This window comes from Sminthopsis crassicaudata, chromosome 3 (assembly GCF_048593235.1).
Source record: "Sminthopsis crassicaudata isolate SCR6 chromosome 3, ASM4859323v1, whole genome shotgun sequence".
Classification (NCBI taxonomy): Eukaryota; Metazoa; Chordata; class Mammalia; order Dasyuromorphia; family Dasyuridae; genus Sminthopsis; species Sminthopsis crassicaudata.
This window is the reverse complement of record NC_133619.1, coordinates 226,387,038-226,401,466: the sequence shown is the minus strand read 5'-3', so window position 1 is coordinate 226,401,466 and position 14,429 is coordinate 226,387,038. Positions and strand designations below refer to the sequence as shown.

The window sequence follows — 14,429 nt, the reverse complement described above, 5'->3', positions numbered from 1 at the left end:
AATAGTATTAAGGGACACATCCTTGATGATAGAAAAGATAGAAATACACAATGGTACTTAAGGAGCACCTCCACCTAAATATGGAAGCAAAATGCAAAGACTTACCTTTACCAGGTAAATATCCATAACAACAACAACAATAATGAACTGCATTTAAATTATAGTTTAAGGTTTGAAAAATGCTTTATTATCTCATTTGATCCACACAGCAACCTTGTGAGACAAGTACTATTGTTATCTCCATTTTATAGAGGAGACTGAGGTTGAGACAAATTAAGTTACTTGCCTAAGGTCATATGGCTAGGAAGAGTCTAAGGAAAGATTTAAACTGACAAGTCTGGCACTTTGTTCCCTATGCCATAAGTCTGAATCACTCTCTGGGTCCCATATATCCTAAAACATCTAATATACCAAAGATCTGTCATTTTTCCCATGTGAGTATTTCTTCATCACTTGGGCAGATTACAACCCCTTGTAGACCATCTTCAAGATCCACTATAACCCAGTGCTTAGCTTTGTGGCCAATCTGTGTTAAGTCTCTCACTCTTCACAACTCTACTCACCAAGACTAGTTAGCAGATAATAATCACAGGCTGACACTGAAACTAGAATTGAAGCTTTTCTGTCTTGGAAGATCCCAACAGAACTGGCATTCCACTGGTTCCGCAGCCTTTGAGAACTCAGGCTCACCTCAACAGCAAGAGGCTATGGTGCAAGGCTTTGACCAAAGGGGATCCTATATTTATTTCCACCAAATTCTTCCATTTCTTTCATCCTTCTGTAGGTCTTCCTTGAGATCCTGACTGGATGGTCCATTGTTTTTCATTAAGTTCTGTGTTTGTTCTTTGTCTTTTCCCTATAAAGGATCCTTCTTTTAGCTCAAAACATTCTCATGACTATATGGATTTTCTTTCTTGTTCATTTAAACAATTATGTACCGGGGAGAGTGGGCTCTCTATTCCTCACAGGTTCAAACTGGGTGGGCTTCCCATTGTCACAGATTCTATATGTGTTTGGATTCCTACAAATATATGTAGATCCTGTTCAATTCAACAAAAACTGATTAAGCAAAGTTTTGATTTGGTTTTGTTTAGTTTTTAGTTTGAGTCTAGACCAATGATTTTACCAGTATGGACACCTGCTAGTATGAAAATTGCTATCAATGACTAAGGCAGCTCGAATTGTCCAAAGCACGGCAGAGGTAACTGACCTTCCTGAGGTGACAGAGATAATCTGTGTCAAAGGCAAGATTTGAACTCAGGCCATTCTGACCCTAAGCTAACTCTATTCATCAGGCCATAAAGACCAAAACAAAACTACAATCCATTAAATGTTTTTACACTCCAGAGTGGGGAGAAGAAATGGGAAATAGAGAAGAGGAAAAAACCCAGCAAATACACAAGTAAATAGGCAAGTTGTATAGCGTTAGGTCAGCCTCATCCCATCACTGACTGTTTTCTACATCCATGCTGTAACATATATGAGTATAGGAAACCAGGGTGTTTCTTAATCTTGCTGCTTTATGCAAATTACAATCACATCTCCATTGTCATGGTCAGAAGCCCAATATCAAACCAAGGAAATATGGCTTGGAATTTATTCAATCAACAAACACTTATTAACCACTTCCTATGAACTAAGTGCTAGAAATTCAGACAGAAGCAGAAATAGTTCCAGCCCTCAAGGAGTTTATGTTACCCCAGAGGAGAGAAGTAATATGCAGGCATATAAATGATAAAATACATATATAAACACTAAATAAGCATTTAAATGATAACTATAAGCCAGGGACCACATAAAGTTCCTGATCCATAAAAACAAAAGTGAAATAGTATCCACACTCAAGAAATATAATCTACTCTATCTCTTTTTCTCTCTCTCATGTGACTGTGTCTATGTCTCTGTGTCTGTTACTGAGTTGATTATCATGGATATTAAGTGTAATTATAATGATCAACTCTCTTCTTCATGCCCCCAATTTATTAAGACCAGTTCCTCTCTTTAGCTACTAGGCCGTACTTCTCCCCTCCCACTCTAGGAACTATTTAACCTGGCCTCAGGCCCAGAGATAAGGGATGAGCTCTACAAGTACTGGCAGATGTCCTCCAGGCCCCTGGAGCTGTTGGCACAAGGGAGCAATGAATCCTGATGGCTTTTGATTGTCATTACTGAAATGGCTGGTTCTAACATACCCATCTCTCAAGGTTGCAAATCAGGCTCCTAGTATGTCTTGAGTTTCACAACAACCTCCTCTAATTTCACTGGCTCAGCCCTAGAAGTAGAGTGCCAGGGATCCTTTCCAATTAGGGACTCCTGTCAAGCCAGGGGTCTCCCTTCTCAGGGATGAAACAAACTCTCTCCTGACTCCGTGACTAAGGGAAAATGGTGGGATCTCCTGCCATCACTCAGAGCCATGCTGAGGGGTGCAGACGGGCACTGCCAGGAGAAAGGGTCTGGGCACTGCCAGCTGGGTGACATGTATGCCTGTGTCCTTCCCCCCCAGTACTTTGTCTTCGACTTCCATGTCTCTCCTGATGTCATGTTCGACAAGATCATCAAGATCTCGGTGAGTGTGGGCAACAGCCCTGAGTGCATCTGAATGAGGAGGGGTTTCAGGGCAGAATAGACTGAGAGCAGAGAATGCCAGCAAGGCCTCTGAAGGTGGCCCGTGCTCTGCCAATGTCCCTCCCACATCAGGGGCCCTTCCACCCTCCCTAAATTCATTTACACAACTTCTAATCTCTCATCCTGGAGAGTCAAGCTGGCCACTCAATTTCCCAAATCCCCAGGAAAAAAACTGATGCACTTACTGCCCCCATCCCAGTTAACCCAACACCATCCCCTGTGGATGGTTAGTTCTATGTCTGCTCTGACTGGTGGCTGCTGCTTCTGCCCGGAAGGTGATTCACTCCAAGAATCTTCTACGCAGTGGAACCCTCGTGGGGTCCTTCAAGATGGACGTGGGAACTGTGTACTCACAACCAGGTGAGTAGAAATGGTCACCAAATTGCTCACTATCTAAACAGGGACCTTGGATAATCAGATACAGCACAATATAATGCAATTCACCAAAGCTTAATTGAGCGCCTATTATGTCTTCTTCCAGAAGGAAGGACAGACAACAGCAATATAATACTGCTCCCCCCAGAGCTATCATAAGACTTAGTCCGACTCCTTACAATTTTTATAAAAGAGAAAACAAAGGCTCAGAGAGATTATTTGATTTTCTTGAAGTCAAGATTCCAACCCAACTTGGCCAACTCCAAACCCAGCACCCTTTCTGGTACATATCATACCTCCTATGCATGCTTACATAGAGCACAAGGCTGAGTGGAATTAAATGCTGAGGAGCAATCCAGATACATTCCTATGTGGAATTTGAGGCAGAAGAAATAATTTCCATTTCTGTCAAGTAGGAGAAGCTTCCTGAAAGAGGTTCTTCCAACTAAACTAAGTCTTTAAAGAAGAAAAGGTTTTCAGCAGAAGATGAAATGGAAGAGGTCGATTCTAGACATTCAAAAGCAGCAGCACCCAGAGTCAGTTGGGTAGCCATACAGGGTAGAGATGGGGCAGGAGGTACTTTTTAGGGAACCAGAATTTAGAGGCACTGACAGCACTTTTCATTCCTTCAGCAGGATAGAAATAGCCAATGAAAGCAATTAGCAAGATTAACTAGAACAATTAGTTAAAATGGAAGCTACCAAATGGCACTTAATGGACAAGAAAGGCAAAGGGAGGAAACTTATCTATTAAGCACTTACTAAGCACCTATTAATATGCAGAACAGGTGCCCAGGGGAGTTTCTTCAATATAGGGAATGTCCTATACCAATGAAATCAAAACACAAAAGTCTCTGAGACATGAAGAATGGAGAGTTGGTCTTAGAGCCTGGGAGGTCTGGGGTCAAACCCTATCTCAGGTACTACAATTTGTACAGAAGATCCTGACTTGTTTTGGGAGAGAAAGTTGTTTATTTTAGGTCTCTTAATCCAGGAGTTTTGTCCTTTTATCAATGAAATCACAGGCCCAGTCCTAATCTCTAGTATCTATGTAAGTAGCTCTGGAAATAGAACAGGAAGACCAGCCCTGTAATTTCTCTGGTAAGGAAATGTGTCTCTGTCAAAGCAAACCAGTGTCTTCTCTACAATTTGCAGTTTTAGAGAGTTGCCCATAGATCTGAGGATTAAGTCATTTGCCAAGAGTTTTGTCAAAGATAAGCCTGCCTGACTATGAAGGCAGCACTTTGTCTACTATTCCACCCTGACCTGTAGGTATTAGCAATACAAAAAAACCCCAAGAACAACATGGTCCCTGTCCTTCCAAGGCAGAAGCTCTCCTTCCAGACCCACCTTGATCCCTCAGCCCCGGGGGAGATGACCTTTCCTATAGCATCCTCAGGAGCAGCTAGTGCAGTAAATGGAGTGCCAGCTCTAGAGTCAGGAAGCCTCATCTTCTGACCTCAGATATTTATTACCTAGGCAAGCCACTTCAACCTATTTGTCTTAGTTCCCTCATGTATAAAATGAGCTGGAGAGGGAAGTGGCAAACTACTCTATGTTTACCAAGAAAACCCTAAGCTTAGATATAACAACCAATCAAAATAGCATCCTTGATGTAATTATGCTGTACCCATACTCAACTGAATGTTTTTAAAAACTGATTTGAGGGTCTCTTTTAGCTTCTCCTTGTCCTTGCCTTAGGGGTGGAGGCAGGTTTTATGATTCTTCCCCAGAGTGTCAAAATTGCCATTAAAATCTTTACTGTGGTTCTTTGCACAGTGCAAATAAATATTGGCCAACTGACAAGTAACCAGGTACCCATAATTTGATTAACAACTGTTTGCCTATACCTGATGAGGAACTTCATCAATGTAAGACCAGAAGAGCTGTTTCCATAACATTCTCAGTGCTTAAGATGGCTCACAACAGGCTAGTAAATGGACACCCCTTGGTGAAAGGTACCACATGGTGATCAGCAACGCACAGACCTCCCAGGAAATGTATCAGTTAGAAAGAAAGATGAGAATATACATGATACATTCCAATTAATAAGTAACCACCAACACGGTTTGGTGAACAAGCACTAACAAAGTGGCCAAGTTTGGCAAATGGCCATGCACCTGTGTACATGTGTTTCAGTGATTAGCCATGCTTTCTTAACTCATGATTATGTTGGACTTGCAGTCAGAGGACCTAGGTTTGGTTCATGGTGATGGAGGTGTGTAATTCTGAACAAATCTCCTGGCTTGCCTGAGAGCTTTGTTTTTCTACTCTATAAAATAAGATTGGACTAAAGGACATCTAAGGTTGTTTTAAAATCCATTGTTCTGTAAATTCAGTGAGCATTTAGAGCCTCAAAAAATACATAGGTGCCCTATTACCAAAATACATTGGAGTCTCCATTGGCATCCCTGCCTCCAGCTTTACAAATACTATTTGGAGTTGTATTTTCTCAGGACTCAGCACACTCTTAAATCATGGACAGAATAAGCAAAGTGTTTGGGTGCCCCCTTGTAGTTCCAAAGCTTAGGCAAAAGAAAGGAAAAAATATGGAGTAGGAAAAATACCTATAGTAAAGGATGATGGAGAGAAATGGCAATTTACCAACATCTGCTGTGTGAAAAGAACCCCAGAAGGGACTAGGTACTTATTCTATGCAATTAGATGGTAACTGGGTGATTCAGTGGATAGAATATTGCACCTGGAGTGTCCCTCCATAAAAGGGGTCATATCTAGTCTTATCCCTTTTTAAGTAGCTGATAAATCTTGCCCTTTAACAAAATATGGCAAAAGAACAATGAAAGAACTGTTAGTCAAAAGACCTGGTTTCAAATTTTCACTTTGCTGCTGACTAGCTGTGTGATACTAGACAAGTTACTTCAACCTTTCTAAGCCCCATATAGTAATCATCTTGAAAGTAGGGTAATAATACTACCTACATCACAGGTTTGATAGGAGCACTTGGTAAATGTGAGCCATTATACTGGATGCTACTATGTCCACACAAGCTGAGAGTGACTATAGACATGAATAGCTGAGGATCAGTTTCAGCATAGCATGATGGCTGGCCAGGGTCACTGCTTAATCAGGCGTCACGCAAGAGCATGAGTGTCCAAATTATCTTCCCCTCTTTGTATCTGATGCTGGTATGACTGTTTAAGGATCCAGATGACATTATAAAAGAGAATAATAAAAGTCATTCCTTTCCTGAAGGGTCTCCCCACCACAATCAAACAAGTAGGCAGGACAAGCATTGTTGCTGTTCTTATTTAATCGTTCAATCCTGACTGATTCTTTGTGACCCCATTTGGGGTTTTCTTTGCAAAAATAGTGGAATGGTTTGCCCCTTCCATCTTCAGCTCACTTTACAGATGAAACAACTGAGGCAAATAGGATTGATTTGCCCAGGATCACAACAGCTACTAAATATCGGAGGCTACAATTGAACTCAATTCTTCCTGACTCCATGCCTGACACTCTGTCCATTGCACCAGTTAGCCACCCCCAAGTATTGTTATCCCCATTTTAAAAATTAGCAAATGCTGAAAGAATTACTTGTCCAGGATCTAATGGCTCATCAGTTAGAGCCAGGCATGAAGCTCAGATAAACTGACTCTAGTGTGCCTTTCATTGCCTGACATGTATAGAAGAAGCTATCCAAGCCTCACAGATAGAGAAAAAGTTAGGTGCTAAATCTCCAGTCTGATTTGGATTAATTTGCTATTTCTCTATTAATCAGATCATAGGGAACAAATATGAAGTCTCACATTCAGATTAAAAAATAAGTCTTGCAAAGATCTAAAGTAATTAAGATAAATGACAATTCTGTTAAATTGGTCTACTTGTTCAGTATCATACCAAACTGCCAAAAATTATTTTATAGAACTAGTAATCCTAACTCCTTTGGCCTTCAGAATATTATATTCCAAGTTCTCTTATCCTTTAATGTAGAAGCTGCTACATCTTGTATTATCCTGACTGTGATTCCACAATACTTGAATTGTTTCTTTCTGGCTGCTTGCAATATTCTCTCCTTGACCTAGGATCACTTTGGCTAAAATGTTTCCAGGAGTTTGCATTTTATGATCTCTTTCAGGAGGTGATCAGTAGATTCTTTGAATTCAAAGAATTTCTGTTTTACCCTTTGGTTCTAGAATGTCAAGGCAGTTTTCCTTACTAGGTTGTTTTTTTTTTTTGTTTTTGTTTTTTTTTTTTAAAAGATGATGTCTAGGCTCTTTTTGATTATTGTTTTCAGGTACTCTAATAATTTAAAAATTATCCCTCCTAGATCCATTTTCCAGGTCAGGTATTTGCCTTTTTGTCATTCTTTTTGTTTTGTTTTATTGTTTCTTGATTTCTCACAAAGTCATTACCTTCCATTTGCTCAATTCTAATTTTTATGGAATTATTTTTTTCATTGAGCTATTGTACATACATCCTTTTCCATTTGGTAAATTCTATTTGTTAAGGAAGATTTATTTTTTCTTTAGTTAATTTTTGTGTCTCTTTTTCCATTTGATCAATTCTGCTTTTCATGGCATTCTTCTCCTCATTCACATTTTATGTGTCTTTTGCTATTTGATTTATTCTGTTTTTTATGGTATTATTTTATTCGGTATTTTTTGTGTCTCCTTTATCAAGCTGTTCACTTTTTTCTTTTCTTTTTTTCTTGATTTCTTCCTTCCTTCTTTCCTTTTTTTGTTGTTGTTATTGTAAAGTAGGCCATATTTATTGAGGTTTTGTATCTTTTTAAAAACTTATTTATTCATTTACTTAAATACAAAATAGAAAAAGAAAGAAGAAACATTGCCATTTGCACAGTAGAACATAAAATTCAAACTATAGAGCAATAACATATAATATGTTGATTTTTTCATGATTTTCTTCCATCACTCTCATTTATCTTTCCAATTTTTCTATCTCTCTTACTTGAGTTTTAAAATCCTTTTTGAATTCTTACTTGACTTGAAACTAATTTATATTTTTCATGGAGGCTTTGGAGATGGGACCTTTGACTTTGTAAACTTTTTTTAAGTGTATATTTTGATCTTCCTTGTCACCCCAGCAACTTTCTATGGTTAGAATTTTACCTGTTGTTTATTCATTTTTCCAGTCTATTTCTTGACTTTTAATTCTTTGTTAAAGTGGGGCTTTGCTTCCCATGTGGAGGATGGACTATTCCAAGCTTTGGGTTTTATACAGCTGTTTTCAGGGATATTTTGTTTTTTCTGAGATGTTATGATCTAAGAAGGGAAGCATTTATTGTTCTCTTGGCCTGTAATCCGGTCAGTGAGTGACCACAAGCAGCCTTTAGCCCTGGACTGTGAAGGTCCTTGCTTCACTTGCTTCACTACAAGCTCTGGTGTGCTGGTAATCTTCCTCACCTGGGACTAAAACCTAAGACTGTGCCCCAGATCTGAGTAGGAGCAAAATAACAGCATCTTGCCAGTGCCAGCAGAGAGACCCCTGTAATCTCCTTCTGATCAGTTGTCCGCTTACCACTTGTGGGCTGAGAGCTCTGCCACTGCTGACTGAGTGCCTTCCAAGTCCTGCTCCTGGTTTTCTGGGGCAGGTCTATGCTGACACAGACTGGACTATACTCTTACCCTGTATGACAGACCTTTCCTGCCAACCTTCTCAGTTTTCTTTGGCTGGAAGATTGTTTTGCGCCATCCTTTTGTGGGTTCCACTACTTTAGGAATTATTTTATGACATGGTGGAAAGGTGTTTAGTAGGATTTTAGGGAGAGCTCAAGTGAGTCACTGCCTTTCCTCTGCCATTTTGACTCTTGTGGGAAAAGAGCAATTTCATTTGAATTATGAGATTAGAAATCAGATTACATAAGATTTAAAATTCAATGAGAAGTGAAGAGGTGAAGGTAAAGATGAGATCTAGAGTCCATATAGAAAGACTTTGCTTTGCAAGAAGAGCCAACTCTTCATCTGAGATCAGAATGGGGAAGGATGATGAAGGGCCCTAAGAAAGTGCTAAAGATTTGAAACTAAGTCCAAAGGTCTATCAAACTGTGCATACCCTTTGATCCAGCAGTGTTTCTACTGGGCATGTAACCCAAAGAGATCATAAAAAGAGGAAAAGACCCACATGCGCAAAAATGTTTGTGGCAGCCCTTTTTGAACTGGAAACTGAGTGGATGTCATGAATTGGGCAATGGATAAATAAGTTATGATATATGAATGTTTTGGAATATTATTATTCTATAAGAAATGATCAGCAGGATGATTTCAGAAAAGCTTGGAGAGATTTACATGAACTAATGCTAAATGAAATGAGCAGAACCAGGAGATCACTACACATAGCAATGCAGGATTATACTATGATCAACTGATAGATGTGTCTCTTTTCAACAATATGGTGATTGAATATGGATCACAACATAGTTTTTCACTTTTGTTGTTGTTTGTTAGCTTGTTTTCTTCTTTTCCTTTTTTGATCTGATTTTTCTTGTTCAGCATGATAAATGTAGAACTATGTATAGAAGATTTGAACATGTTTAACATATATTGGATTACTTGGTGTCTAGGGGAAGGGTGGGGAAAGGGAAGGAGAAAAATTTGGAATACAAGGTTTTGCAAGGATGAATATTGAAAATTATCTTTGCATATATTTTGAAAATAAAAAGCTATATTTAAAAAAAAAGAAAGTGCTAAAGGATTGGATTAGTAGAAGGAACTAGGGAATTTTAGCCTACAGAAGACAAAATTTCTAGCAGGACCTAAGAACTCAAGTATTTGAAGGGCGCTCTTATGGAAAAGGGACTTAACCTATTATTCTGTTTAGTCTCAGAGAGAAAACCTTAGAAGAATGGGAGGAAGGCAATTGAAAAGAGACAATTATAAGCTTAGCATCAGGAATAGCTTCCTAAAAGTTAGAGCAGTCCCAAAGTGCAATGGGCTACTTTGAAAGATAATAGCTTCTACCCCCATGAAGATCTTTAAGCAAAGGCTGGAAAACTACTTGTATATTGTAAAAGAGATTCTCCTTTGCAGATGTGAAACCTAGAGGGCAAATATCCTTTGAGATCTCTTCTAACTTGAGACTCTATGAGTCAATGTGACCTTGTCCAGATTGGGGAAATAGAATTCATTAGCATCTTTTGTGTGACCAATGAAAATTCTGGACTTTCCCAATGGAGATTGATTATGACCTTGTGAAAGTTGAGAACATAAAACTTACACTGGTAGCTTCAGGTGTATCCATGACAGAGTCTTTCTATTCAGATCATGCTGGTAATTCCAAGTTTAGCTTTTTTACAAGGTTGGCAAATAGTTGATAACCAGCTATATGAAAAAAAATGGTGTACCTCCAAATATTTTTAGGTTTATTCCAGAATACTAATATTTGCTCCATTGCATTTTTAAATCAAAGAATCAGAAAAACAATAAATCAAGCCCTGATGGATAATGCTTGTTTTCTTCTTTGCTAATGATTGCCAGTTTCTGAGGTGTAAATAAATGCTCACACTGAAAATTTAGCAATTGTTTCTCATGAAACAACTCCAGCTGGCTCCAGCACACATCTGGCTTTTGGACTTTCCAATTTTAAGAAATCTCCCACCTTCCCTCCAGGGGATAGCCCTTACCAAATCTTACATAGAAATCTCTCACAGTGGCTGACAGCCAGCTTGGCCATAGATAATGAGTTACCATACAAAACCTGTCTGTCCTAGTTTGAAGCAAGGGAGGAAGGAAAGTGGTGGTTCCCTGGTGACAGTGATAGAATACAGATCAGTTTGAGGGACATTCACAGAATCTATAAAACTGCCTTTAATTCTTCTAGCCAGGTCTGGATGCATGAAGGCAAATCTTGGGATATTATTCAAAACTCACCATAGAACCATCTGATCCAATTCCTTAATTTTATAATTGAAGACCATTGAACATAATCTTCTCTGTAATCCTGTCTTGAAAATGAGTTCCACTGACTCCTCTCAGCCTAAATCATTCAAATCTAGAATCAATCCTTGGTTTTCATAAAAATGAATAGTCCCTGCTTTTAAAGAACCAATATCCTACTGGAGTGATAGAGAGCAGCATAGTACAGTGAAAACAACACTAAATTTAAAGTCAGAAGCCATTTATTTCCTGTATGAAGTCATGTAACATGGGGCAGCTAGGTGGCGCAGTGGATAGAGCACCAGCCCTGAATTCGGGAGGACCCAAGTTCAAATCTGGTCTCAGGCACTTAACACCTCCTAGCTGTGTGACCCTGGGAAAGTCACTTAACCCCAGCCTCAGGGTCATGTAACATCTCTGGATCTCAGTTTCTCAATCTGTAAAAGGAGGGGGTTGTAATTAGATGATTCCCTAGTATTCTTCTAAGTGTAAATCTATTATTCTATTAAGTATGTGATCTTTTTTAAAAGTATATGATTCTTAACCTCTTTGAGATTCCTTTTTTTAGCCTATTTTAGATCAGTGAGGCAACTCTACAAATATAAGGAACCAAAGCAGCTCGCATTCCTAGTCATCCCCAATGCTTCTAATTTGTCATTACATCTGAGCTTCTGTGAGATAAAAGAAAAAAGAAAAAAATGTAAAAAATATATACATTCATTTTCACCTCAAAGTAAAACTCATTAAATTGGAGATAGGGGGCTATGAGCAAAAGAGTTAAGTTTGAGAAAACTGGTTGGCTGAGCAATCAATTATCAGAACCATAAGTAGGGGAGTGAAGTTAGGGTTTTCCCTAAGGCATTGAAATTTAGAGGGCTCTGCCCACATGTGTGCTCCACAGTAGCACAGAAATAGCTAAGCTTTGCACCTAGTTTGTTGTTGTTCAGTCATGTCTCATTCTTCATGGCCCATTTGGGATTATTTTTTTGGCAAGGATAATGGAGCGATTTGCCATTTTCTTCTCCAGTTCATTTCACAGGTGAGTAAACTGAGGCAAATAGTATTAAGTGACTTGCATAGAATCACACAGTGAGTAAGTGTCTGAGGCCAATTTTGAACTCAGGATAAGTTTTCTTGACTTCACGTAGGTATTCTATCACTATACCACCTGGCGGCCCTTGTACCTAGTTAACAAAAATATTTAGTTAAAATAGGAAGCCTAAATAGGTGCCAGCCTAAGTAAGTTCCTCCCCGGCCAGCCCTATCTATATACTCCCATCAATTCTTGGTGTCCCAGAGTCTTTGCCCCAGGAGGAGTTAGAAGGAACGTAAGGCAGAGATGTCCAAACCCATATTACAGAGTGATATCCATATGTTATCTGTCCTTCTCTCCTTACTTCCCCCAGGGCCAATTTCTGTCTATTAACAAACTATATCATGATATCTGCCTGCTATGGAGCTTTCTGCCATTCTCTTCTGATATTATATCCTGCCACATCTCTTCTAATATTATATCTTCTGAGCTGGTATTGGCTGAAACTCTAATCAGAAAACAAGGAATGACCAAAGGCGAGTGCATCCCTGTGTTCCTGTATTAAATAAAGGTTCTTGATCTGGGAACTATGGAATATACCACCCCCTTAAGGGATCTGTGCATTTATTTCAAATTTATTCATTAATGTGAATGGAAGTCTTTATTTTCACTAACTACAAACTGAAGTTTTTAACATTTGCTTTGATTATTATTTTAAAAAATTTATTCTGAGAAAGGGTCTATAGACTTCACCAGATTGCCAAAAGGGGTCTATGCAAGGATATGCTAATAAATGTCGTTAAACTAAATCTTTCCACCCCCAAAAAATACTTATCACACACTTTTAAGTTTAATGTATATTATTAGCATATTTTCCATCACTTCCTTTAAGTATAGACAATCAAGAAAACAATACAACTCAATGAAAATATACTCTTGGTCTTAAACTCCTAGCAATAGACTTAGGGAATATTTTATAGAAATGAGAAAAGACCCCACCTCTCCCAAAACACATATTACATTAAACCACAGGGTCTAGATGGAAGAGACCTTAAATGATCATCTAGCCCATATTTACGAAGGAGAAAACTGAAGTCAAGAAAAGGAGAAAATGTTTACCTAGGTAGTAAGTGGCAGAGCTAAAATTCAAGCTAAAAACACTGATTTAGGCTAAGTGACTCAAAACCTCAGCCTAAAACCCGGTTTCTCCTTTTTTCATACTCTCTTCTTAAAATGCAATACTCCTAAGAAATGGTCTTACAATAAGTTATGGCTTCAATTATCAGTTCACAATTTAATAGGAATTAATACTAACCAATTAAGAAGACGCCTGAGCCTGGGATACTAAAAAACCATGAAGAGACAGAGAGTATGTCACAAGCAGAACTGAAATGGACACTTCCTAACTCCAAGGAAAATCCTCTCATGCTGCTACCTCTCTTAGAGAATGTGTGTTTAAATTATTGATTTCCAAAACAATAGCATCAATTAAACAATCTATATATCTAATCCTTTATTAGGTTTGTTAAATCTTGAGCCATGTTTTTTCCTGCACCTGGACAAGTGATGTTATTTAATCAATTAGCCATGTCTGACTCTTCCCGATCCCATTTGGAATTTTCTTGGCAAATATATTGGAGTGGTTTGCCATTTTCTTCTCATTTTACAGATGAGGAAACTGAGGCAGAGTTAAATGACTTGCCCAGAGTCACACAGCTAATAAGTGCCTGAGGCCAGATTTGAAACTTAGGAAGATGAGTAAGCCTGACTCCAAGCCCAGCATTCTCTCCATTAAGAATAGTGGATCTGCCCCTCTCCGACGGATATTATCTGCCAACATGCAGATTGGCTACCCTAATTGCAAGTAGACTTATTTCTATATATGTAACTTACTATATACTTATAGACATATGTTGACAAGGAAGTCAATTAGATGGCACCAGTCAAGTCAATAAGCATTTATTAAGTACCTACTATGTACCAGGGCATTGTGCTACACACTAGGTACACAAGGAAAGGCAAAATCAGCCCCTGCCTTTGAGAAGCTCACAAATTTATGATATTTGTCATATGCAAACAATTATGTACAAAAAAATGGATAAGAAATATTGGAAAAAATCTCAGAAGGAAAGCATTAACATTAAGGAAGAATGGGAAAGTATTGGAGCAATAGTTTTCAGGGCCTCTGAGACACTCCAAGGAAGAGTCTGGAGGATCAACTACAGTTCACAGCAATATTATAGAGATAGTCTTTAGATGAATATATGATTATATGATTCTGAAATGATGCTACAGATTGATTATGTCTCTTAAGTTTTCTAATACCCAAGGAATAGCTACATAGACACAAGGTATAGTAATAAAATAATGAAACTCATTTGCTTCTGTAGTTCATAAACTGGCCCTGGAAGTAGTTCCTGAAAAAGTCATTCCAATGTCGCTCTGAGTAATAATAGCATGAAAGCTCTTATGTGGCACTGTGGATAGCATGTTGGTATAGAGTCAGGAAGATCTGAGTTCAAATCCACCCTCAAATGTGTGATC

General features: G+C 38.6%; 1 protein-coding gene across 1 annotated transcript in view; it reads left to right on the top strand.

Moving 5' to 3' along the window:
- Positions 1-14,429, top strand: part of OTOF (otoferlin) — a 156,845-nt gene that overhangs the window by 103,944 nt on the left and 38,472 nt on the right. The window contains exons 10-11 of the mRNA XM_074300111.1: positions 2,504-2,566; positions 2,901-2,985. Of these exons, the coding sequence (XP_074156212.1) occupies positions 2,504-2,566; positions 2,901-2,985 (148 nt within the window). The remainder of the gene's footprint in view (positions 1-2,503; positions 2,567-2,900; positions 2,986-14,429) is intronic.